General features: G+C 38.9%; 2 protein-coding genes across 2 annotated transcripts; both read right to left on the bottom strand.

The window, feature by feature from the left end:
* Positions 1-644: 644 nt before the first annotated feature.
* pfdn5 (prefoldin 5) lies at positions 645-2996 on the bottom strand. The gene is made up of 6 exons (XM_037679594.1): positions 2906-2996; positions 2610-2712; positions 2417-2448; positions 1989-2063; positions 1773-1878; positions 645-918 (listed from the first exon to the last, which is right to left on the bottom strand). The coding sequence occupies exons 1-6, from the start codon at positions 2969-2971 to the stop codon at positions 833-835; spliced, it is 468 nt and encodes a 155-aa protein (XP_037535522.1). The 5' UTR covers positions 2972-2996; the 3' UTR covers positions 645-832.
* A 3159-nt stretch (positions 2997-6155) lies between these two features.
* On the bottom strand, positions 6156-22618 carry espl1 (extra spindle pole bodies like 1, separase). Its single transcript, XM_037679593.1, has 31 exons — positions 22538-22618; positions 21676-21978; positions 20826-21575; positions 20649-20750; positions 20400-20511; positions 20161-20288; positions 18861-19054; positions 18510-18752; positions 18176-18320; positions 17898-18057; positions 17603-17742; positions 17186-17320; positions 16967-17083; positions 16714-16885; positions 16501-16629; positions 16226-16406; positions 15858-15967; positions 14003-15147; positions 13504-13906; positions 13240-13371; positions 12048-12261; positions 11709-11902; positions 11114-11241; positions 10007-10129; positions 9740-9889; positions 9497-9664; positions 9039-9143; positions 8844-8959; positions 8670-8753; positions 7112-7276; positions 6156-6357 (listed from the first exon to the last, which is right to left on the bottom strand). Exons 1-31 carry the CDS (start codon positions 22616-22618, stop codon positions 6156-6158), a joined length of 6531 nt encoding a protein of 2176 aa, XP_037535521.1.
* Positions 22619-23156: the final 538 nt, after the last annotated feature.

Raw genomic sequence — 23156 nt, 5'->3', positions numbered from 1 at the left:
TATACAGCACAAAGTCACAACAGAAGTCGTCTCAGGGCACTGAAAAGAAATTTCTAATCTCAACCAATAAATAGCTTTTTTAAATTTGAATTTCAAACCATTGTTTTTACAGAAAATGTTTCATTACGAGGCAAACATCACTTAGCCGGCTATTTCATGGGAACTTAAAATAACAAAGTGCATTTGTATTTTACTACAACTGTTGTCAATGTGACCTAAATAGTACCAAATCACAGAAATTGTTGACACTAACTGTGTCAATTGGGAAGCGTGCAGACGGCTGCAGTTGCACTCTCAGATATTTACTTTTTTTTTTTTTTATCTGATTTTACCCCGTTTGACTGCCTCTAACAAGTTGGCGGGGGAGAGGGTGGACAACATAAACCATCTGCGCACCATCAAACTGATTGATCCACTATGAGAAAGTGCTATTTATAGACTTGAGTTTGTTGCAACTCATCAGACTGATGAAGTCTTTTGGATGAAAGACGAAACGTTGCAACAAAAAGAAACCGTCCAGAGGATCTGTTAAATCTTTCTACCTGGATTATTGAGCATGAATCAGAATATGATTTTACATTTTTGAGCTGTAGCTAAGAAAGTTGCCAATAATGAGAAGGAAAATAAAACACTTGACTACCAAATCCACTGTGAACTCTTTAATGAGCAAACTTAACTGGAATTCAAATGTATTTAATTTAAAATTTTACACATTATTCCTTCATTTTGACAACAGGAGGCACAAAACAAGGTCTGCGCATGTCTGATGATGACCTTTTTGTGCACAGACTTAAAAATGCCCAGTGAAGGAGAACTGAAACAGTGGTTGTCATTAGGCCTTGGTGGTTCCAGCCATCTGTGATGCTTGTTGGCTCTGCTGTAACTGCTGAATCTTCAGGCTCATTACTTCAATCACAGCTGCAAGACACAAACACAAAGCGTGAATTAACTGTAAAACATCCTCTAATATAAAAAAAAAATTGTTTTAAATAATCAAAGTCATTTTTGAAATTTTTTTGTATTTAGTTGTCTTTTTTTAGGGCGGCACGGTGGAGCAGTTGGCAGAGTTGCCGCCTCTCAGCAAGGTCGCCAGATCAACTCCTGGCCGGGGACCTTCTGGGTGGAGTGTGCGTGTGCAAACGTGCATGATGGGTTTTCTCCAGATACTCCGGTTTCCTCCCACAGACCAAAAACATGTATGTTAGGCTGATGTTTTCATCAGCTTCTCTTAACATGTCCGGATGTGAATAATGCTGACACCAAGAGTTTGTGCCAGAGTTATTACAAAAAGTAAATCTCTTTCAGGCAAGCGCTTGAAGATTGTGATATTAATTGAAAACAAATCTGCAAACAATCCATCTGAGAACTGAGCATGGGCTTTGTTCATCTGAGAACACTTTAGCTGTATATCATCAGGTTGTACAAAGAGGTTGTCTCAAGAGAACAAGAACTAAATTAAACACTAAACTAAATTTATGTCTGCCTTTTTTTTCCCCACACCTGAATGAGTAACTAGACAAGCTCAAAAAACTTGAGCTCGTTTGAAATTTTAAAATTTAATAGACAATCATTTTTTTTATTGGCAGCAATTTGTGAAATTCAGCTAACAACACAAAATAGTCATGACGATGTAAAACAAAACTGGTCAAAAGCATCACACCGAAGACTGATCTGTTCTGCAGATTTATTGTAAACATAAAAAAATAGTAAAAAAGGAAAAGGAAAGGAATAAAACACGGATTTATACGTGTAACTTTTAAAAACGCCTTTACCTTGTTTCATAGCATGTTTTTCTTGAAGAGCTGGCTGAATTTTCTCTATCTGCTTGGTAAGGAAGTCTATTTTGCGCTTGAAGAAAGCCTTTGAATCCCCCACATTCTACAGAAAAACACAAAACATACATGTTTACATACATTCCACTTACTTTGAATAGATTTTATTTAACATTGTATTATTATTGGAAAAGCTTTTAATTATTCTTTAATTACCTTTTCAACATAATAACCTGTCCCCACATTCACTAAGACATGATTAACATCATTTAACGTTCCAGGAACGTACATCTGAGTGCAAACAATAGTTAGGGGCAACCATACTTTAAACTTGAACGGCTCAAAACATCTTTGAATAAATATTGCTGTGCCTTGGTCACAGAAATAAATCGGGTCATGCCAACAGTTATGCTGTTTGTGATAAATGATTGTATTTATTTTTTGTAATTTGTTCCTTCAATAATGGTGCTGCAAATAAATTCAAAATGTCAGTGTTTAAAGATACTAAACAAAATGTTTGCAGACAAAGTTAGGCAGAACAAAGTTGTAGTACACAGTGTAGACAATGATGCAAAAAGTGATGGACAGTGATTGTAGTTTTATAAGGATTTTTTGTAATATATGCAAAATATTAGAAAGGATACAGAACTGGTGAGGGGCACAAGGATTTCTTTTCCTGTTTGAGAAAAAGAGAGAGAGAAAAAAGGGTCAAAATGAATCAACGTAAACAGGTTCATAAATAAAAATGACAGAGAATCTACAACGTAACACATCAGCTAACTAGCCCTTTTGGAGCTAACTGCTTTATTTTATTTTATTCTAAAAAAGCCAACGCACCTTTATTGTTTTGGTTGAGCACATTCAAACTGTCTTTAGCCTCAACAAACTTGCCCTGGGCAACTTTCAGCTGACTTATCGAAGACGTCAAGAACTCGACTTCCTGAAAAGAAACATTAAGATATAAAATATAGCAGCGGTCTGTGACACAGGAAGAAATGTTCAGGAGGGACGCCGCAGCTTCATTTTCAGTAGCTGAACGTAAAAAAACCCCACATTTCTGTTTAGTCCAGCGACCTGTCTCCATACATTTTAATATAAGAACTAAAACACGGCCGATATATTAACCGTAATACCTGGTCAAGTTGGCTTTTTAATCCTTCCAACTGAGGCAGGGAGAGGTCTGTGAGATTCACCGCCATGTTGGAAACGTGAGGACCAACAACGCTTCTCGGTTGCCAGATAGAAAATAACGAAATACTGTAGCGACTTAAAAACTACTGTATTTTGACACAAAATACTAGTTTGTGTTGAGTGAGGGAGCGTTTTCTCGCTCAACGGGGGAGAGGAAAAGATGAGGTGTGTGTTGTTACCATAAACATATGTCTATGGTTGTGACTGGCGAACATGTGGTCAGAAGGGGGGGGGGGGGGGGATGTAAAATGTAAAAACAGAATAAGTACGATAAGTATCGTATATCTGGCAACGTTGAATTCTGTTTCCGGTTGACGGAGGGTGATTTAAATAAACACCTCCCTCATGTGGACAAAGTCAATACTACAACTACATAACAGACAAGTTCCTGTATTTAGTATTTTACATCGCTTTATAATGTAGTTGTTTTTGTTTCGTTTTTATATATTTTCTTCCATTTATTTTTCAGTTCATATGCTTTTTTTACGATTGTCTATTGTGTTCCACATTTAATCTATTGCATTGATGTTTGGGGGAAAGCGTGTAAAACATTTACAATGCCTATTTTTATTTTACAGAAAAGAGCTGTAAGAATTATCACCAGAAAGCATTACAGTCACCCATCAAGCACATTATTTTATCAACTGAAGTTATTAAAGTTCCATGATTTGGTAGATTATAGTATTTTATAAGTTATGTATAGGACACAAAATAACACATTACCATTAAATATCCAAATAAATTTTGTTAAAAGACAAAGTTGTTATAATCTAAAGGGGATAGAGATATTTGTCAAACCCAAACCTCCAAGGAATTGGATTGTGGAATGGTCTAGAGAATGATGTTAAAAATGCCAAGTCAATGTGTACATTTAAGAAAAAGATCAAAACTGAATTGTTAAAAATATATATATGAAGTAGCTTAGTGTGTTTTTTGTATTAGAATTAGAAAAATTAAAAAGAGTTATTAATTTTGTTCTGTTACTTGAAAATTATTATGATTGAACTAATTGTTTGAAAAAAAGGTGCAGATATAAGATTTTATTCTTCTTTATGCTGCCTTTCATTTTAAATCTCTTGTATTTTTTTTTATATTGTTAGGAATTGTCTTGTATTTTTTAAAATGAATAAACTTTACACCATACCATACTCCTTGTTTAAAAAAGGTCTCTCTTGCAAATGAGTCCTCGACTCATTGAGACTAACCTGTAGAAATGATAAAGGTTGAATTGTCTCCGTGTCCATGATGGACTTGCGACCTGTCCAGTATGTCCCCCGCCTCTCGTAGTGATAGCTGGACATGGACACCAGTGACCACCGCAACCCGAAAAGGAAGAAGCGTGTAAAGATAATGGATGAAACAAGGGGAGAACATCAGGTCTCTTGTAAATGAGTCCCCGGTACTCAAGGATTAACCTGTCTAAATAAAGATTGAATGAAAAAACAAACTCCTGCAATACTTGCACTTATCCAGCAGAGGGGGCAAGAAGCACGGTGACAGCTGGCTTCTCTGCGCTTTTTGGGTGTCCAGTCCTCCGTCATTAATTTATGGGACTGGTTTTATTTCGATGGGTAACATAAACAGACGTCACACAAAATCTAAATTATGTTTTCACAATTAAACTCCACTGATCCTCCATCCAGCACCGCAGGTGTGCGTGTCCACAAGTGTGAAAAGCTCCTCATAACAAGGAAAAAACTTTGCAGTTTACTGTATTCTGTTTGCACGTTTTCCTTATATCCAATTTTTACAGAAAAAAACATTGTGCAATTAAAAGACTATTTTATTTTTGTACAAATTACCATGTGCACATTTACACTGATCAGGTATGTTGTAATGTTTATATATATATATTTAACAATATTTACACTACTGACACTGGACATCGTTTCATTCAGGAACACTTGTTTAAAAGACCAAACTGATAAAAATAAAAAAAAGACTTTGTGACACTGCATCTTAAAGAATGCACAAAAATGAGCTTAATGCAAAAAGTTAAAGTCCATGCTCAATAATCCAGGTATACAATACAACAATTTCAGTCTGATCATCTGGACAGTTTCTTTTTTTGTGCTGAAACATTTCACCTTCCATCTAGAAGACTTAATCAGTCAAGGAAACGCACAACACAAAACTTGTTCTTCCCCCAACAGCAGTGGAACAAACCAGTTATGTTGGTGCCAAGATGGTCTCTTTGGCACGTCCCCTCCTCTGATGCCGGCTCTCTCCCTGTGGACAGTCATGTCAAACTTGTTCAAAACAAAGTCCATGCTCAGTAATTCAGGTATACAATCCAACAAATTTCAGTTGGGTCATCTGGACAGTTTCTTCTGGATTATTGAGCATGGACTTTGTTTGTTTTGAACAAGTTTGACATGACTGTCGACGAGGGAGAGGGCCAGCACAAGAGGAGGGGGCGTGCCACAGAGACCATCTTAGCACCAACATAACTGGTTTGTTCCACTTTGGAGTAAGCTGTTGGGGGGGAAGAATCAGTTTTGTGTTGTGCATTTCCTTGACTGATGAAGTCTTCTGGATGGAAGGTGAAACATTTCAGCACAAAAACAACAACAAAAAAACTGTCCAGATGACCTGACTGAAAATTGTTGGAATGCAAAAAGTTATTTCAAAAGATCAACAAACAGAAATGTAAATTCATGCTTTTATTCATTTCTATAAATCAGTTTGTTAAAAAGAAAAAGTTTGTCAAAAATGCAAACTGAAAAAATAAACTGAATAGTGAGCGTGGCATTTTATTATATAAAATGTTTTCAACGCAGACATGGGAAAACTTGAATTTATTGTAAAAATTTCTAAAACATCAAGTTACTCCACTTTAATCTGAAAAAGGTTTCATTCATAACAATTTAGGCATCAATAAAAACAGGTCAAACCTGAACTTCTGTCAGCAGTAAACAGCTTTATCCAGAGAAGTGCAGCAGATATGAGCTCTTGTACTGAAAACACTGCATGTGAAAGCTCATTTATATAAAAAAAAGAAGCTAGAAAATACTTTTTAAAAAAAGTTTGAGGATTTGAAATAAACCAAAAGACTATTAACAGCAAAAACAAACAAAAAAAAACCTCTGGTTTAAATATGAAAAAACTCCTTCAACGAGCTCTCTCCAAGTTAAGCTTGATGCTGCTGTGCATCAAAGTGAAGAATGTGTTTGCAGCTGTGGACTTCTGGTCCTACTGCAGATGAACTGGGAGGCCGTAGACAATAGGTGCTGCTCCGATGAGGTATTTAAGGTGCGTGGCCTGACGTGATGAACCCATGTGGTCGAGGAGAGGAGCCCCAGGCCCAGCTGATAACCACGACTCGAGCAGGGCTTTAGTGAAGCGATCGATATCTCGATCCGTTACATCCCATAAACTGCCCAAAATGAAGGGACTGCAAAATCAAACAAAAAGGATTTATGGCACAGATCTGTGAAAATAACGGATTTTCTTAGACTGGAGTTAGCACCTAAAGGTCTTTAGGATTTTTTTCTCATGTTAAAAGAACGACTCGGGAAATACCAAACAATAAAAACAGTTAAAAGTTAGTTTACTTGGATCTGAAAAACAAGTTTTGTTTAAAGAAATGCTGCTGTTTCTTGTTTTTTCTTGTAGTGTAGATGTTGAATACACAAGCAGGTGCTAATTAGACATAATCAGTCAGAAATGGAGCGACTAAAGTTTCTCTGAAACTTTAAACTTCATCTGTTCAAACAGCATCTGAAGGTCATACGAGCTGCTTCGATATGAAGGAATTTGGCCGTTAGAGAAGGATCAATAACAAAATGCCAAAGTATTTTTTTAAATAAACCAAAAGCAGCAAACTATTTCCTATCTGTTTCCATTAGGAGTATCATCTGATATGTTCAGTTCAGTTTATTTATAGCACCAAATCACAACAGAAGTCATCTCAGAGCACTGAACAGAAACAAGAAACATTCATATATAAAAATGATGTTAGCAGAAACATTCATATAATTTAACACTATATCTGAGGAGCAGACTGCTTTGAATTTAATGCCATCACAGAACTCCAAATAAAACAAAGACCAAGCCCACACATTTTCCACCATTTTGTTAAAAGAACTTAATTCATACGACCAAATGAACTATGTGAGTAGATGAAAGTGTGAAGACAAATATCTCACCAGCCAGCTACGAGGTAATTGAGAACGATGCCTTGTCCCTCCTGATTTCCTCTCACAGCCAGAGCTGCGCTGCTGCAGCCGAAAAGCAGTGAAGCTGCTCTCATCGGCTGTTTGAGGACTGACTGGCTGTTCAGGAATCTGGCACCAGCTCCGTGTCCCACATAACTAAAACACAGAGGAGGGGAGAAGAACGTGTGTGTGTGTATAAACATCCATAATGTTGGCCTGAAACTGGAATTATTCAGAGTCAGAGAGATTTATTTGTCCTTCGCATCTCATGTGGTGGAACGAGATTATGTACGCAGTGTCCCAGTTACATCCAACAATAAAATGTAAAAGAAAAATAGTAATAAGATCAAAGATATGAACTAAGAAAAACATTAGCCAAATAATACACTAAGCACTAATAGAATAAAAACATTACGTCGAACAGCAGCACGAACATGAGTCTGTGTGAGCAGATGCATTGGTCGTCCACTTGAGTTACAAGAAGCATCTAGTTTGTGTGGTATTTAACTGGACTGTCCATCAGGTTGATTAATACAGTTTATATCTCACAACATGAAATGAATGCACTAGAAGTGAAAAGTTTACCATATTTTTCACTGTATAAGTTGCATCTTTTTGCATAAATTTGCAAGTCCTGTGACATATACACCGAAGCGACTAATACCCCCCCCCCACACACACACATATAACCCAATTTTTGGCTGAAATCGGGCGATTTCATTCATTCCGAAATGGAAAATATTGAACACTACCATTTTAAGCCACTAGAGGGCCCTCGACTAATATGACAAGTCAAGTGTCTCATTAGTGGCTATTAATGAGACATTTGGCTTGCCATAAGGAGCCACCTTCGTCTCGCTCCGGAACTCCTGGAGCAAACGTCAAATCAGCTGAATTCCTCCGCGCCGCTCAAGTGAAACGCAGCTGATTTGACCATTAAGGTGCATTTATTAAGGAAAAGTTCAACTGAGACACACTTTTGCTATAATGTCGAGCAAACAAATAATTGTAAGTGTTAAACTTGTTAGTTCTTGTTAAAAGTCCTCCCGTGCACGCTCCCACGGCCGTCATTTGGCAGCCAATCGATTTTTGGCACATTGGCCCACATTTCTGGGTTGTCAGCGGTGACGCGTAACAAACACGATGATGATGATGATCAGCGATGATTTATAATAGATGCAACTTATCCGGCGAAGCAACGTATTTATGTTTTTTTCCACTTTATTAGACATTTTTGGACTGATGCGACTTATGGCAGCGCGACGTGTACGGCAGCAAGTACGGTAAATAAACATACTGCTTCAAAAATGAATGACCAATTTATAAAAAACATTTGATAGCTACTGTATTTCTGAAATGTTCCTTTGTTGTCAAAACTCTTTGAAATTGGTCAAAGATGAAGATAACAAGCATTAAATGTATCGTTTCTGCCTCTGGCAGGAGTTTTAGTTCAGGTTCTGAGGGTGAAAGTAGAAAACTAACAATGTGAAAATTGCAAAAAAGGTGTTTTTCCCTCCACAGTTTGTTTACAGAAAATATTGCAACTCACATGTATAAATCCTTGGTTGCAACAGCTTCTTCTAGCTGACTCGGGTCAGGAGTAACTCCACACACACCCTGCCAGTCCGGTCTACTATAACAAAAATAAATAAATTCAGTGAAGAGAGGAAAAATGAGCAATTAAAATACACACAAAAGGTAAATCAATTTATATTAGCCCCACCTGCTAAACCACTCCTTGAATCGATCCTGAGCGTTTTTTAAATTGGCATCAGGATCCAGGACGTAGAAGACTTTGCTCGCGTTCACACCTTGTCTCAGGATGGACTGAGAGTCCATCTAAAAGGTTTATAAACACAAACTTAAATCAGAACCACCAATCAAACTGACAATTGTAGAGCATAGTGTTGAACCGCACCTCTTTCTGGAAGCTCAGACCAAGCAGTGAATGTAAAGAAGGCATTCGACTAACAGAGCAGGACTTCAGGACAGAGACGCTCTCCCATGGCAGCTTTTGAAGGAACTGCAAACATCAGACAGATTGATGAGCAAATAAAATGAAAATTTCACTTATTACAATTTCAACAAGTACTGCATATTATACGTCCAACTAGTTTACAACAATCTGTAGCAATGGTCCAGACAAGAAAAGAGCGTGTATAACTTTTAAACATGATTTGTGACCTTGACCTTGGAGCTGGGCTGATAAAAAGTGTATCTGACACTGCCTTTGATGATGCATGTGTATGAAGTTTCAATAAATTATCTTCAGCAGATCAGAAGTCATGGGCAGGACAAGAGAAAGTTCAAAGTACGGACAGAAACTATCGTAATACGTCCCGCCTTTGTCAAGTTCATAAAAAGAAATAAACCAACCTTATCTAGAATTAGAACCACATGACTCTGATTCTCATTCCTCTCAGAGATCTTGGAAACTGCTGCATGGAGAAGTTGATCACACTCGAGGTCCCACAGTGGAGAAAGACCAAATGCAAATCTTTTGAGATCTTCATCAGAAAGCATGCGAGATGCAGACAGCACAACCTGAAAAGACAAACCACAGATTTTAGTGGTTTCTGTCCTGGAGATCAGAAGATCGTACCAAAAGATCCAACGTACTTTCAGCGTCTGATCATCCACCGTCACTCCTCTTGAAGACAAGGCCATACAAAGTTCCTGGGCCTGCCTGGAGAGCGCCGGATCTGCTGAAAGTGGGGAAAGGAGGCTCTTCCAGCAGCCAAGTAAATCCTCCATTTCTTTCAGCAGTTGCTGTAAAAAAAATATAAACGTTTCACCTCATTTCAATGGTCTTTCTCAAGCAAAATAAAAACTGCTTGTTTTGTTTGTATGTAAACTGTAACTGACTGCAAGTGTTCTGTTAATCACCTGAACTCGAAGGTCAAGAGCTCGCCGACCCTCCCACCACTTTGCCCTCTCGGCCACGCAGCTCACAACCTTTTGTTCTGCCAGGATGTTATCCATCTCCTGCACCAAACATCTGATGTTGTGCTGCACGACACAGGAAGAAAGTCAACATCTCAAATAATTGAAAAAACAAAAACAAACAAACCAAGTCTGTACAAATTTAGTTGGTTGGTTGGTTGTGGTTTGAAGGGCAGAGCTGAACTTAAGGCCATACAGATGAACATTTTAGTCTGACAGGAGTTTAAAACTTACAGTCGGTCAAAGATCGGATCAGCCACGACATCACTTCACCTCTAAATCTTGCTGCTTTATCATTTTATTTAGCGCAGACACAAAATCACATACAAACAAATCCTTTGGACAGTCTTTAGCTTTTTGTTAATAATAGCTGAAGAAGCCATCTGCACACAAAGTTCATGCTCAATAATCCAGGTATAAAGCAGGTATTGAGCATGAACTTTGGTGTTTTGAACCACTTTGGCATGACCGTCTCAGAGGAGTTGACAGAGGAGAGGGCAGACCCCGGAGGCCATCTTAGCACCAGAAAACTGTTTATTTCCCCACTATGGAGTATGCTGTTTGTGGGAATCAGCTTTATTTGGTAGCTCCTCAGATTGAAGAAGTCCTTTGGATGAAGGACAAAATGTCTCAGCAAGGAAAAAAAAAAAAAAAAGGAACTGTCCAGATACCTTCATTGCATTTCCTAAAACTAAAGATATGCATTTGAAATCTTATTAAATAAAAATGGTTAATTGTTTCACAAGTTAATGATAGTTGCACGACACCATCTATAATAGAAGAAAACACACCAAGAAAAGATTGCACTGTTGCATTATGTTGCATGATGGAATAAAAAAGCCCATTACTATAAGCAAGATGGATCTTTTTGCAGTTTCGGTAGACGTTTGTTTCTCTTTTAGAAAGTCTATATATCAACAATGTTTCTATGTTGCTAAAGTTCCCTTTAAATTAAATCTTGAACAATGTTTACTGGTTTAAAACATCTAAATTATATATATATATATATATATAAAAAACATAAAACCAGAGACATTTGATGACACCAACCTGCTGTCTCGCTGTGGAGATATGAACAGTGACGGGCGGACAATCCTTTTCAAGACGTGACAGTAAAACACTTTCCCCCATCTTCCCCGGTTTTACTCCAAGCACAGACATCAAACACACGGTCACTCCTGCACATGAGAATAAAACGAGAGAGAGAAAAAAGAAACCTAGTTTTAATTATTTTTAGACTTATTTGTCAAGATTTTGAGTAAGAAAGGGCAACAAAAGAAATACTTTTAAAAATAATGAACTCACAAATAAAAGCAGGATCGTCCTAAAAGAGCCGAATATTTTGATATGATTTGTTGAAATCGTTTGAAAACTGTGGGACGAGAATCGCACCGAAAAACGCACGGAAGAAAAACGGATCACTATAGTGCGAATGCTTCATAAACATTCACACAACTACCAGTAATAAACCTTTGATTTTGTTAAAGCACAAGCATTCAAGACCAAATATGTTACAAAAATAAAATGTGTCTCACAAGATGTAGGTACAGCAACACTAAACAAATTAATAAACTCAGAACACGCCAAGATTAGGAAAAGTGTAAAAAACTTTTTAAAAAAGAACAAGAGAAAGAAAAACTTCTACCTGGAGGAAGGTGTTGAATTTGTTGGAGAAACTCTTGGGACTGAATCTCAGGGAAAGAGGAAGGGTCTGCAGTAGGGAAGGAAAAGATGTCCTCCATCTGAGACAACCTCTGTTCAGCAGAGGTGCCGCTGAGCTCGTTGAGACTCAGAGCATCCATTTTGTCTCCTAGATCACCGGATGCCTTTTTCAGCTTTCTAACAGAATGACAGAAAACAGAACAAAACTAGAACTAATTCAAACACAAATGCTAAATCTGAATGAACAGATGTTTGTAATATAATAGAGAAAAGACAGGGTAGATATAAAAGACGGATGATACTGTATGTGAAATGTGTTTACTGGAGAGCGCTGCTTAAATGTCGGATTGTGTGATGACGACTTGTGACTCCCAAAGACTCTGCGTGAAACATCGCTGTACTTATGGGGTCGCGCTGTCCCGTCGTCAAGGCAAGAAGAGCACAGAAGGTCGGATAGATGGTGGGACAGGGGAAGTGCTGAAGAGTCAGCAGAGCTGAGTGGAGCAGAGACTGAACATCCTCCAGTGAAAGATCGTCTTAAAAAAAAAAAGGAAAGAAGTCCTAAATATAACAAAAGATTAGTAGTGTTTCATTGTGGACTTCCTATTTAGGCAGCCACCTATTATTATCCACCTGAAAGGGGTCTTGCTCTTCTATCAACTTTAATGAGACTCGAACCGCAATGTGCACCCCCACAAATGTTATATCAAAACAACCGACTTGGCACCGTGATGTGTGTTATTACTTTTATTGGCATTTCGAGTTACCATGGCGACAGTTTGCTAAGATGCCATTTTTCTCATTGATAAACACTGACAGAACTCTTCACAGCCTCCAACTTCCACAGTGAGGTCACATGACCGAGAGTGAAGAAGTCCCTGAACAAAACACCGATTAACGTTTGGCGTCATTTTGGATCAAGATGGCTGCCACAGCTACCTCAGAAAAACACAAAATTGTCTATAACTCGGTCATTCTTTGAGATATTGAGCTGAAATTTGGTATGGTTGTAGCTGATAGCGAATTGTTATACATTCCCGATGTAAATCAATTATCCAAGATGGCCACCTTAGCCAAAAAGGAAAAAAATATGATAACTCTGCTATTTATGGTAAGATATTGAGCTGAAATTTGGTGTGGTGGTAGCTGAGAGATGATAAACACATTCTGAATTCAAATAAAAAAATTCAAAGATGGCCACCATAACTTAAAATAAAAAATGACTAACTCATTGACTTTTTGCCATGTTGAGATGAAATTTGGTGTGATGGTAGCTGAGAGCAAACCACAACACATCCCCTCCTCCCACAACACAGTACTGTCAAATCAATTTTTTAAAATGGCCACAATGTGGCAGTCCCCATCAAAGTTTTTCCAGGAACGTTCTAGTTAAAAATATTTGGATTGCGACATTTTTTTTCCAATTTCCGTAACCTATTAAAAGTGAGTTGGAAAACTGTTAAGAATAAGGGTATTTATTAATCCATAATTCACTTTATCCAATTTTACAATACCTGGCTTGCTCTCTGAATGAGAAATGTGGGTTTGTAGATCGTCTGTCTGAGGACGTTTGCTCCTCATTTCAAACAGCTCGTCTCTTTCTAAATCACAGCACATATCTCGTCTTAGCACCTCGAAGTCGATGTCTAAACAAACAAGAGACAATCGGTTAGATTGGAAGGACCACAATTCGATAACTGTGCATATTAAAAAGCACAGGTAAAAAAAGTTTTAGTTTCTAACTCGGTTTTAAAAATGTTGGAAACGTGCACTCATACCTTTACATGAAGCTGGATTCTCTCCAGCTTCAGTGTCTGATGTTCTTAGCTGTTCTGTGCTTATGTTTAGGACTTCATTAGTTTCCTCCACGATGGTCCTCATTGTGTCGGGCTCCTCCAGTGTTTCCTCAGTCTTGGGTTGAGGTTTTCTGGTTCTAAGTCTTCTAGTAGATGCAGGCTGACAGGTCAAAGTCTCATCATCCTCAGAAGTGGTAGCACGAGAAGCCGAGGTCTTCTTTTTCCCCCTGGTTTGCCTCTTGAGCGGAGTCTTCTCTGCAGGTGGATCTGCAGCCGTTTTGACGTTACGGTAATTTCTTCGAGTAGTTTGCTTTTTAGGCACTTCTGCCATGACTTTCAGCTCGGGATGGAAGGTCTCCGAGTCACTTTCATCACTGAATTCCACCTGTGGTAAACATTAAGACATTGTGTAAACCTCTAAGTTTCTGACAATGTTCTTGACTGAACTCCCTCCCCCCAATCAAAACGCCGTTCTGCTTACCTTGAAGCGTGACTTCTTTGTCCGTCGAGGGGCTGCAGGCACAGTTTGGATTTGGTCTTGATCTGATGACGACACCTCTTCATACACGTGAAATTGAAGCTTAGAGGCAGTCCTTGATGCTTTCTGTGCTGAAGCAGGACACTTCACCTTCTGAACAGGTGTGAAAGCCAAAGTAGGGACCACGGTGTTGAAGCTAAATATGCCAAGCTCTCCACGAGAGGATTTGGACTTTGTCATAACTGGCGTCATGGGAACCAGACCTTTTTCTTTGGTTGGGGCACTGGCAACTTGAATTTTAGGTACGACAGGCTTGACTTTCTTTGTCTCCTTTCTTTGGTCAGGAATATCAGCGTTTTTAGTTGACTCTTTGGTCTTTGTATGCATGGATGAGGGAGGGACAGATTCTTGTTTTGATTTGGTGTCTTTATACTCCTTTGGTGCGTTCCAAGTCCAAACATTTGAATAGAGCTCCTCAGGGCTGCAGCTGTTTTTGGCTGCCAACATAATCAGAGATGCAATGGCTTTGGTTGCCATGAGGCCTGCTTTTACAGGCCTTAAGACAGGAGAGGAGGTGGAATCTACATAAGCTAAACCAGCTTCAAGTATTTTCCAGATACTACAGAACTTATTGGACTTTGTTTGCAGCCCAGACATAGCCATGCTCAAGTACACACGACCCACCACATCCTGCATCAGGGAGGGTTTAGAGATCTTCCTGCCAGGGTTACAGGGAGGGAACAGCGTGGCCAATTTTTCTTCAAGCCTCATGGTAACTCGTTTGCAGCGTAATAAAGTTGCCCTATGAAGCGTGGGACTGACATTGAGATCACATGGATCCAGATGAACCAGATCAGCCTGTGCGGCTGCCCAGCGAGCAGTGGCGCGAGCCAAGCAGGGCTCAGAGCAGCAGGAAAATGGACAGTCGGGTTCATGGGTCAGGGAGGACAGCAAGCGGTGAGGCAGAGCTTTTAGTGGTGGGGAGCTGGACACATCCTTCATTACAGGTTCTTGGGGAATCCACCTGGTGCTCAGAATGTCCTTCAGATCATCTTCCATGGTTGGAAGGGGAGAATGAGCTTTCTGAGCTGGACGACCTTTTCTTGGTTTTATTTTCAGATCTGCTCTCTGAACCTGATCAGAAAAATCTGACAGAGAAACCAAAAGCACAAAACTGCCTTTTTGTAATAACTCTAGGAATGTCACAGTGACACAATCATTTCAAAACTTAAAACAGGACAAATCAAAACAAATTAAATTCTTAATTCAAATCCTATTTTCAGAAATGGATGATGCATCAAGGTACAAATGGGAAAAAAAAGTATTTAACACATCCAGCAAAGTAAAGACATGTTTTCTGGATGGTTTCTTTTTGTTGAAACGTTTCGTCTTTCATCCAAAAGACTTCATCAGTCTGAGGAGCCACAACAAATTCAGTCAAACACCTTCACATAGTGGGTCAACCAGTTTGATGGTGCTCAGATTTTGAACCACTTTGGCCACGACTGCCTCAAACGAGTCGGTGGGGGAGAGGGGGGACTACAGAAACCACCTGAGCACCATCAAAGTGGCTGACCCACTATGTGAAGGTGCTGTTTAAAAAACAGAGTTTGTTGTGGCTCCTCGGACTGATGGAAGGTTTTTTGGATGAAAGACGAAACGTTTCAGCAAAAAAGAATCCGTCCAGAGGATTTGACTTAACTTTGTCGGATTTTTCTACCTGGATTATTAAGTATGAATCAAAATGTTTTTAAAACACATTTTACATGCAACTATTTAAAAATAAAAAGTTGATTGTAACTCAACGTCACAATTTATCACGTTAAAATCTAAATGATGTATATGTGCATTCACAGACCTGTGCTGTTCTCCAGAAGATTTCTGACAATGTTCAAGTCACTTCTACTCTCCTCTCTCTCCCCCTGCATCAGCTCCAACTCTGCTTTAATCACCAGTAGTTCTGCACATCTAGAACAAAATAAATAAATACAAGCGCTTATCACAATGTTTACAGTTATTCTTGAAGTAAATATGTGAGCTGTGTTTAATTTCAGCTGTACTCTTTTCAGCATGAGACAGAATACAAAACTGTTTTATTGTCAACAAATCCTAAATGAGATTTACCAGTAATACCAGTACCATTTATTGCAATGTGTAAAATTAAATGAAACAACTGGGAAAAACAGATTATTCTAACATATTTGTGGTGCCTGCCTCTTTAATGACATCTTAGCGTGTACATGTACATACTGGCTTAGCGCCTGGAGCTTGATGGCTAGTTTTAGGGCTTCGAGGCACTGAAGCCTGGCGTCATTGATGATGCCACAACTTCTCCGCACAGCCACCATCTTTACAGAACACTTCAGCAGCTCTGAGAGCAACTGCCACTTCAGCACCAGGTTGTCACCTACTCACAGATCGAAAGAGTGTGAGATGCACATTAGAGAAAAAGCACCAAAAAACAAGCAGCGGTTCAGTTTTAGAAAGCAAGACAACCATACCGTGGTGTATAAAGCGCACATCTGAGCCATTGCTATGATTCCCATAAAGGCCCCTTCCCACTAAAGTGACCAGCAAGCTGCAGAGAAGCTTCAAACTCTGGTAAAGGGCAGAATCTGGGGTCTTTGTACCTGAAATATACAAAACACGATTTTACCTACTGTAGACTCGCACACAATATAAAAACATTAGGTGTTGCAAATTTTCTTGCTCACCGTGTTGTGTGATGAGGCTTCGCTGGACTTGAGGCAGTTGAGCTGCGTCCAGATTCAAATAGGAGCTGCAGACCTGAAGAGCCCGAGCGTGCAGCAGGTACCAGCTCTTTGACTGTTTCTGCTCACTTACTTTTGTAAGAACTCCACATAGAAGAGGGAGTCCAGAGCTAATCTGAAACGTACAAAGTTGAGGTAAATAAAAAAAAAAGAAAGCAAGAAATGCTACAAGCCTAAACAATGTATAGCTTCATACCTGTCCTATGCTGTAGAAGTACTGAGCCTTCAATAAGACCACCAGCATGAAAAGAGATGAAGGTCCATCATCTGTGGTATCTGAAGATAGGATTTTTTCTGCCTCTTCCAATTGAGCCTAAATAATGATATTTATGCAATTTAAACAATCCCATTTAAGCAGCAATATAAAGTCAGACTCTGTGTTTTTACTCAAACTAATCCTTATTAAGTGCCTTACCAGAGCCAGTTCTGGGGTGCCCAAATCAAGGAGGATGCTGGCTGACTGACAGAGAGAGCTAGCACAGCTCCGAACATCAGCAAGCCCACGTGAAAAGTGAATCCCGAGCTGGTAAGCTTCTAAAGCCTTCAAAGGCTACAAAAGACAGAACAAGAGGATAGATATCCACAAAATGTCTAGCTTTACACTAGAACACAACATACAATATTTCTCACAGAAATATTATATTAGTACAACCTGACAGATTTTTAGTCATTGTCCAAATTTCTTTGAGGAAAATTAATAAAATAAAGTTGGTTGTGTAATGTAGCAGCCTCATCTGCAATAAAGGGGTTTAAAATATTTTGGAGCATAAAGGAGGACTAAAACCAAACCAAACAACCACGCAGAATACTTTAACACATTTTGTGTCGTCACCTTTCCCACAAGACTGAAGAGAGCTGCAGCCACAGAAATGGAGTTGCAAGTTTGCTTAGCGTTCCTGACAGAAGGCAGGGCTTGATTCTTAAAGAGAGCAGCCCATTCATTCAGAGCTCTTTCCAAAGGCTCACACAACTCTGGAGACAAAGACACAAACAAGACAACTGTATGTTTAAACAGGTTAACCATCCAAAAGCACAGGTGCTTTCTGAATGTAAACTACAGATAGTTATATATGTAAATGTCAACAAATCAGATATATGCAGAATAATCAAATAAAAAGGGTTCCTACTGTTTTCTGCTGCCAGGTTAAACTGAAGGCCTTCATAGACCAAATTACTGTCCTGTGTCTTCCGTTTGTCTTCATAGTCAAAATCATTGTTGCCCACAAGATTAGCCACACACTGTGTCTTCACACACATCTCTCTTTGTTTTCTGTCGCTCTCGATAGCCTAGGAAAACAACAAAATGACACAATCCCAACATTATTAGAAACACATTTCAATCAAAGCAGGATAGAAAAAGCTAACAAACCATCAAAACAGATGAATAAGATAAAAAAGAAGTCACCTTCTGGAGATTTTTCTCCAGAGTGCAGATATAAAGCCAGAGTAAAGCATGTGCTTTGTCATCCTTCAGTTTGTCAACGTTCTCCGACGTCTCTGGTTCTTCTTCAAGAAGCCGTAAAGCTTCGTAGGTAAAATCAATTGCCATGCTGTGTAGACACAACACAAACAAAAACAATGTTGACATCAGCAGCGTTGGAATCTCAGTCAAACCTTCGTTTTGCTGCTCTGGCAACAAACTGAAATCAATCAATCAACTTTTTAAAGAGGTCACTCATATTATGAAATATGAAGATTACATTTAATTAGAAGTTAATGTTAAAAAAAAGTTCAATTACCAGTCAGTTTGTTCACTAAAGTCCTGGAAGCACACCACTTGGGCCATTTCATAGAGGTAGACAGCACGCAGATGAGTGTAAGAACTCTCCTCATGGCAGATGTCCAGCAGATCACAGAGGGTGTTGTAACGCTCTTGTGCTGTGTCTCTGGCCAACTCCTTATAGGCATGCAACTCTTCCTCCAAAAGGCAAAGCATTACTCTCTCCTCAGGGACATCAGAGCCAAACCCGTCCCGTAATGTCCTATTCCGAGACATGGCAAGACATACAAAATTAAGCTTGGCTTTGATCAAGGTTTAAAAACAAAACCTAACACTCAAAATAAGCCACTTAAATCATTCTTCTTTGAACCTGAGTCTTATGTCCTCATTGTCATTTTGGGCTGCATCACTCTTAGTCTTCACCCAAAGCAAGACTGGTTCAGCCATTTGAGTTGTGACCTGGTTCCCAAGAGCCTTCAGCCACAGGATCACCCACTCCAGGGCTCGTTCCAACTTGTCAGCTCGTCTTGAAGTTTGCACAGCCAGCATGAACGGGCGACTTAACTGGGTGGTCACAACATAAACAACGTCAGTCACAAGACAACAGAAATACAAAAAAACAATTTCCCCCATCAAAATATTGTAAAATATAGCAGATATTTTTTCTACTGGTGTTTTCAAGTTAAATCTAAATTTTACAAATAGACTATCCCTAACAGTGTGTTATACACACTTATCGTGTGTAGGTCTGTCACGATAACAAATTTTGCTGGGCAATTAATTGTCTTAGAAATTATTGTGATAAACAATAATATTGTTTGAAATTTGACAAAAATTAGTAATTATTGTCAATTTTAAGAAGAAATGTTAGTTATTTTTTTGTGTGTGTGTGATAACTTTTTTGACCGCCGCCGGATGGCAGTATGAGACTGTTTGAATCGAAGGATGGATAGTGAGGAAGCAAGCAGCGCATCTCTTTAAGAAAATGAGAGGGAGGCCTCTTGACGTGACATGAGCCGTCTTTCTTTAGTTCTCAAAATGGCGGCTGCTTGGTGTGGTTTGAGCTCTTTAGTGTAGCATTTTTCACACAAAGCTTTTAACTACCGGTAAAAAAAAAAATAATCAGTAAACAAGTTCTCAGCTTTTTTTTGCAGGGAAAAAACTTTTTACACAAAAGCACAAGTTCAAACCTTGAATTTTGGAGCTTCGACAAGACGGAGGTTAGGAAAACCTGTGTGTGTGTATGTATGTATGTATGTATGTACAGTATGTATATACAAATTCAATTCAATTCAAAAATCCTTTTGTAATCCCAGAGGGAAATTAAATGTTGTAACTCATCATCCTGGTTGCATTAAAGAGTTGTTCTAGATGCTGATGGTTGTGGGCAGGAAGGATCTCTTGTAGCGGTCAGTCTTACAACGGATCTGAAGAAGCCTCTGACTGAAGACACTCTGTTGTTATATGACAGTCTGATGACAACAACAGAGTGTCTTCAGTCAGAACACACATACACAAGATATAAATATATATTCATATACACACACACATAAACATACATAAATAAAAACACAAATACATTCATAACATACACGCACACACACACAAAGGCCATACATATCCAGACGAGTAAGAAAGTGTAAGAAATACATTTCTTTTGACAAACTTACTCTATCAACAGACAGTGAGACGGGACGATTCTTGCATAGATCCCTGCAGAGGATTTCAACCAGTGTGAAGGCCTGCTCATACAGGCGTCTGTTGTACAGGCCACAAGCCAAGTTGCTCACAGCAATCACTTTAAAGTACATAATGAAGAACATTTATTACAATTAAATATTATGTGATTATATTCATTTTGAAAGCATTAATGCTGCCAGTGGACATTAATGAAATACAACGAGGTCACCTGATTTGTTGAGCAGATTCTCGTTAGACAACTTGTGAAGTTCTGTCATCAACAGTCCAGTTGTGGCCCGGCAGTAGAGCAGAACTCTGTCCAGAGTCTCACTGCTCTCCAGCTGAAAACCATACACAACCATCACTACTAAAATCTAAAACTAATTACAATCTGCAATGTTACAACATTTTGTAGCAGTGAGGTTCATTTATCTACTTTATCAATATCACGGAACGTGTCCTCTCCAGATCTACTCACCTGTGATGCAAGCATGCTTTCATAAGCAAATACAAAACCTTGGTAAATACTAGAACAAAGAGTATGCTGCAGACGGCTGTCCTCAGCCTGGCATGTTGAATTCTGGGAAGGGGAAAAATCTTAAGTTAAAAAGTAGTTTTTTGTTATAGTTTAAACAGGTTTGGGGGTTCCACTAACCTTGTTTCGTATTTTTGTTATCCATTCATGGTACTCCTCAAGAAATGAAAACACAGCTAGAAGTTCTGGTCCACTCACTCCCTTATTGTGTCCATTTTCAACAGCCCACACCACTAGACTACAGCCTTCAAGAATTGCGTGACACCATTGGTTACCCAGATCAGCTGAGATCGACCTCAAAGCCCGAGCACATTCCGTCAAAGCCTGACCACTCTCTTTGTCAGCCTTTAACGCTGCATGAATTTTTACTCCCCATTTGCCTAGCACCAGCGGTATACACTGAGGGCCAACCCAGTCCAAGATCTTGCTCTCCATATCATTCAAGAAGGTAAAGGCTAGACTGTGGAAGCTAGCCTTACAAACAGTCTTGACTGTAAGCAGCACCATCTCAGAAAACACATAAAAACTTGATGTTTCATGCTTGAAGGCCTCCCTCTTACAGCTTTGCTCACCAGAAAAACATCTTTTAAAAAGTGTCTGCATTTCCTGGAAAAGAAAAGAAGCATCCTCCTTGGTCACAGTCTCACATCCATTTTCAAATTCAGTGATGGCATCCTCTGTGTATATTGAAGCTTTAGAAAAAGTGGAAACTGCATTTTCTGTGTCCAGCAACAAGACGAAGCTCAAAGCTTGTATCCGGCAGTGCAGTTTGAGCTGAGGATTCAGTATTTTTTTGTCTTTGGCAGCAGATAGTCCACTCCAAAGCACAGAGAAGCAGCTCCGCACAAAAGCAAAGTAATCCTCTTGAACCTAGAAATATTGCAAAAACATTAAAGATCACAAAAACAAAACTGCATGCTTGTTGAATACATTGCTGCTAACATACACAAGGACCTTTATGTGTACATACCTGCTTCACTGCGGAAAGCCTGTTGTAAAGCAATGCAGCAACATGGCTGCAAAGAGTGTGGACCTCTAGGGAGCTTAGCTTCTTGACAATATGGAAAATTATCTTTTCCATGTATAACGGACTGCTTTGAGCTGCAAGTTCTGCAGAAAGATCATAGCCACGAAGAGAAAGCTCAACCAGCTTTACCAACACACTGATGTGATCAAGGGGACATGATCCACCTCCAAGTTGATGGTTGCAGGCTCTGATGACCCTGTCACACAGTGTGCGACCCTGGAGTCCAGGTTTACTTTTTACATATTTCTGAAAAATAGACATTTTGGTTTCAGTGGCACAAAAAAATGTTAAAAAAATATACAGTATGAGCATGTCCAGTATACATGACTCAAGGGCTAAGTGGACACATTATATACAACACTTTTTTTTAACCTCACATAACAGGATCTTCTAAAGATGAAACTGACCTTTGTGAGAATGATATCAAGAAACAAAAAATATATATACTGTATATATACACAATTATAAAACCAGACCCCAAAACCCCAAGAAGTTCTTACATAAAACATACATACATAAAAAAAGTAACCTAACAACATTAAGGGCAACTTTTAATCATATATGCTGATTAGATTGTTTGTAAAGGGGGTAAAGTAAACATCTGCAAGTATTTTTGTAAAATTGTTTGACTGAGTGGAATTTGAAACACCAAAATTCGCAGGTCACACCAGACCCACTGGCTGTTTAACAAACAAACAAAAAATTAAAACCCTACAAGGGTTAAGGCAGTTAATGACATTTTAAAGATAAAACTTTCAATCAGCTGTTTTCCAGCAACACATTGAAACACTGCTTTTGTGCTAACCTTCAATTCTTCGTATAAAAGCCCCGTTTCTTCAACAGAAGAGGTCCGCTTGATGTATTCGTCCACTTTCAAGCATTTCATGTCGAAACCTGCAAATGATACTTTAATTAAATTAGGCCAAACTTTAATTTGAATAAAAATGAGCTAACATGGGTGTTTGCGATAAGTCAACCGCGGTTAATAACCGGTTTTTAAGCTAACAGTTGAACTTTTCTCTTTTTTTTTTACCAAGACCGTTAGCTAGCACTCAAATAAAGCGCTCGACGTTTTCTTGAAAAAACACTTTACAGCAGAAAACCTGGGTACTTTCTGTTCAAAATAAATGTTTCAGAAGTACTCACTGCCGAACGTGTCTGTGTACCATTATCCAACTGAACTGCGCGCACAGTTTTTGAAAGATCTCGCTGACCAATCCAGAAGAAGATCCGCCCCCCGTGGAAGCGCAAAGATTTGTGGGTGTCGTAGTTTTCAACTACAAAACTTGATCGGTAGATTCTGATATCTCTGCTTTGGCAACTTGTTGTCAAACAGTTTAAAAATTAATCAATAATTAAACTTGGACCCTCTTTTTTATTAAGAATTATATGCATTTTGGAAAATGAAATGTGCAAGTTAGTTT

The sequence above is a fragment of the Nematolebias whitei genome, chromosome 7, assembly GCF_014905685.2.
Source record: "Nematolebias whitei isolate Nwh7 chromosome 7, NemWhi1, whole genome shotgun sequence".
Classification (NCBI taxonomy): Eukaryota; Metazoa; Chordata; class Actinopteri; order Cyprinodontiformes; family Rivulidae; genus Nematolebias; species Nematolebias whitei.
Note: the sequence above shows the minus strand (reverse complement) of the source record. Positions and strands in the feature narration are given on the sequence as shown.

Excerpts from the sequence above, each read along its gene's own strand:
- espl1 (XM_037679593.1), bottom strand. The coding sequence starts at position 22,618 with ATGAAATGCTTGAAAGTGGACGAATACATCAAGCGGACCTCTTCTGTT. Across the intron at positions 15,148-15,857 it reads TCTTCTGGAGAACAGCACAG|ATTTTTCTGATCAGGTTCAG; the intron begins GTCTGTGAATGC and ends TTTCTCTGTCAG. Across the intron at positions 8,754-8,843 it reads TTCAAGGAGTGGTTTAGCAG|TAGACCGGACTGGCAGGGTG; the intron begins GTGGGGCTAATA and ends TTTTTGTTATAG.
- pfdn5 (XM_037679594.1), bottom strand. The coding sequence starts at position 2,971 with ATGGCGGTGAATCTCACAGACCTCTCCCTGCCTCAGTTGGAAGGATTA. Across the intron at positions 2,449-2,609 it reads GCTCAACCAAAACAATAAAG|GAAAAGAAATCCTTGTGCCC; the intron begins GTGCGTTGGCTT and ends TTTCTCAAACAG. Across the intron at positions 919-1,772 it reads AAAACATGCTATGAAACAAG|CTGTGATTGAAGTAATGAGC; the intron begins GTAAAGGCGTTT and ends TGTGTCTTGCAG.